General features: G+C 46.2%; 2 protein-coding genes across 3 annotated transcripts in view; one reads left to right on the top strand and one right to left on the bottom strand.

Moving 5' to 3' along the window:
* SLC25A18 (solute carrier family 25 member 18) overlaps positions 1-1482 on the top strand; it is a 25426-nt gene extending 23944 nt beyond the window's left edge. For both annotated transcript variants that reach the window (XM_023516550.1, XM_003795467.3), the window contains 2 exons: positions 218-293; positions 699-1482. In XM_023516550.1, the coding sequence (XP_023372318.1) occupies positions 218-293; positions 699-840 (218 nt within the window). In that variant the 3' untranslated portion in view covers positions 841-1482. The remainder of the gene's footprint in view (positions 1-217; positions 294-698) is intronic.
* A 1488-nt stretch (positions 1483-2970) lies between these two features.
* ATP6V1E1 (ATPase H+ transporting V1 subunit E1) overlaps positions 2971-3245 on the bottom strand; it is a 35414-nt gene continuing 35139 nt past the window's right edge. Inside the window, exon 9 of the mRNA XM_003795466.2 lies at positions 2971-3242. Within this exon, the coding sequence (XP_003795514.1) occupies positions 3180-3242 (63 nt within the window). The 3' untranslated portion in view covers positions 2971-3179. The remainder of the gene's footprint in view (positions 3243-3245) is intronic.

Below are 3245 nucleotides of genomic sequence, written 5' to 3'. Positions count from 1 at the left end.
GCAGGTGGACTTCTCAGTGAGAACCACAGGGAGCAACCTTGTTCACTTCATAAGCTAGGCTTGAAGAGGAAGATCTCCCCTTACAGGTCACACACTGGCAGAACTGGCCTCAGGATTCACTTTCACATACACTGGTTCTACACAAGAACCCAGCCACTTTGTGCTGAAGGGAAGACACCAAAAGCAAGATTCTAATTTTAACCTGTGCTTGGTTTAGTTCTGAAAACTCGAATCCAAACCCTCAAGAAAGGCCAGGGTGAGGACATCTACAGTGGGATTGTCGACTGTGCCAGGTGAGAGCCCAGAGTCCCCACAAACTGCGGCTGGGACAAGTTCCTTTACAAGGCTTTCTGCTTACACCAGATCTAGAGATCAGTTTCATAGCTGACTTCTGGGTTTCTCTGAAATCTGTCCCATTCCCTCCCCTCTCATTGAAACCTGGATATTCTGGGTGACTTTTTCTTCTTCCTTGCATCCAGATCCAGATCTATTTCTCAAGGCCTTGACCCAACTGCTAGGGAATCAAAACTATGTATGTGTATGGGTGAGGGGGACCTCCCTACTCACTGGGCTGATCGTACTGCTATGGAAACACACCTCCTCTCAAAAGAAGGTGCATGTTTGAGGAGAGGCGATCACTGGGGACTGAGTGCAGAGAGCCCCTGCCTCTCGGCTTACCAGCTCTTCCTTCCCCCCAGGAAACTCTGGATTCAGGAGGGACCATCTGCCTTCATGAAAGGAGCAGGATGCCGGGCTCTTGTCATAGCACCTCTTTTCGGGATTGCTCAAGGCGTCTACTTCATTGGTATTGGAGAGAGAATCTTAAAGTGTTTTGAGTAGCAGGGTCGGAGCTTAGTCCCCAGCTTGTGGCCACCTCTTTGGCCCATTAGCCTAGAGGGGAGAAGCAAAAGGTGGCCTGCCACACTGCATCGTCCCCTAACTTGTAGTGCTACCTCATTTCAGAAGAAACAATCCTACTCCAGTGAGTCGAGCTCAGACTTCTCACGACGTCTACATTCATTTTCTTTAGGGGTACAGCTACCAAGGGCTTTCAGCAGTCTGTAAACCACCTACTTTACAACAAAAATAACACTTGCTTCAGATATGTTAATTAATTGTAGGATCTTAACAGACAGCAAAGATAGAAGGGTTGTTTCTACATTGTAACATTTCTGTTTTACACTCAAAATCGGCATACTGAGTCCATTTGAGAATTCAGTTTGGTTAATCTTGAAATAACTTATGGCTAGTCTTAGCACTGACTTTGATGAAAATGAGCATCGAAACTCAACACCTCGTTTGAAACCATGACTGTCCTACCCGAGCCTGGATGGCTGAGGGATGAGGCTGGCTCTAACTGAACAGGTGGGCAAGGTTAGGTCAGCCATCCTGCCCTAAATCCTTCTCCTGAACCATAGACCCATCCCTGCCAATGTCCCTGGAATACAACTTGAAATAAAGTTGGATAATCTTGTCTAGTAATGAGTGGGAATAGCAGATAGGCTGCAATAGATGCGATCTGTCATCTGCCTTTCCATGTCCACTTTAGAACCAACCAGATTAAAAAGGGCACTGAAGCAGGTCACAATCACTCTTCAAACTGTTACTTATAAGGATGGATGGAGCGGAATGGCCATAGGGATATTATATTGCTAAGTTACAGGGGGCTTTGAGTCTTGACTCTATCACTTTGTAACAGCATCACCTTGAGGAATGGAGTCTGCAGTGACATCCTCATGGGCCTCAAGCCCTGCCCCACAAGGGTGTACAGAGAAGAGACATATCACACACATGGGTGAAGACCCAAGGGAAAAACACCTGCGTAGGAGTTGGGATTTACATTAGTCCCACCTACCTAAAACATGGGCTAATGAGGAAGAGGATGGTGCTAAAATGGTCACTCTTAGCAGCCACTTTTTTTTTTTTTTGAGACTGAGTCTCACTTTGTCACCCCTGGTGGAGTGCCATGATGTCAAAGCTCACAGTACCCTCAAACTCTTGGCTCAAATGATTCTCCTGCCTCAGTCTCCAAAGTAGCTGGGATTATAGGTGCCAACGACAATGCCTGGCTATTTTTTTAGAGGTGGGTCTTGCTCTAGCTCAGGATCATCTGGAACTTGTGAACACAGGCAATCCGCTCACCTCGGTCTCCCAGAGTGTTGGGATTACAGGCATGAGCCACCGCGCCGGGCCCCCAGTAGCCACACTATCAAGAGAATTGCATTTGAGTACAGACTCTTGAGACAGACCTCAGTTAAATTCCCAGCTCCACCATTCGTTAGCTGCGAGATACTGGACAGCTCTCAGTCATGCAGGAAAGAACGAAGCATGCAGAGTGGGAGGAACAACAGGGCCTCAGTAAGAATCTGTCTCCCCAAACTAATAAAACTATTTCCTCAATATGCTGGGCAATCCTAGATAAGAGGTAATACCAAAGCCCGGTGAGTGGAGGATGGTAATGGGCTGGACGAACACTATCTGCTAAAAATCAGCAAGGAGCCCAGAGGCCATCCACAGTTAAAGGGTTCAGTACTGATAGCTGTAAACCGTCAGATGGTATAGGGATTTGGAAAATACTTCTTTTCTAGGTACCTTAGTAAGAACTTTGCTCCCTCAGATCATAAATTTGTAGTGCCTTACATAAGAAATTATATTTGAATTCAGATAAATCTTTTACTTTAATAAATAAAGCATATTCATGGCTTAGGTTTCAAATCACATTTACAGATGAGGAAAACTTCTAGGCCCCAATAGGTAACAGTGAAGCTCCAACTGCTGGGAGGAACACATGTGCCACATGCATTTGAAACCTAAAAAGCAGAGACCTCAAGGCCAAGAACATCATAAACATCACCCTCTAGACTACTTAATAGGGAGGTGGAGAAAGAGCAGGAGACTCGGTGAAGTTCATGCAGCCACGACCCAACGATGTAGGACCAGCCTAGCGCTGTTACTTTGAGATGAACTAGGGGTGGGTTCCAGATCAGAGCAAATGAAACATTCTCCCACTGTTAACGATTAGGCCAAGGGCACTAGACACAGAAGGGTTTCCACTGATAAATACAGAGCAATATTAGGACAGCAAAGAGGAAGCAACACAGACACTCTTGTTTCTTCAAATATCAGACGCTTCCATATCACGGCAGTAGCGCAGTGGATGGACTCTCCCTCCCAAAGGCCTAGTCCAAAAACTTCCTGTTGGCATTTGCACCAAACAAGGCTCCCCGTACTTCTGGCATCATCTG

This window comes from Otolemur garnettii, unplaced genomic scaffold (assembly GCF_000181295.1).
Source record: "Otolemur garnettii isolate 467f Iridium unplaced genomic scaffold, OtoGar3 scaffold00092, whole genome shotgun sequence".
Taxonomy (NCBI): Eukaryota; Metazoa; Chordata; class Mammalia; order Primates; family Galagidae; genus Otolemur; species Otolemur garnettii.
This window is presented reverse-complemented; position numbering and strand designations above follow the sequence as displayed.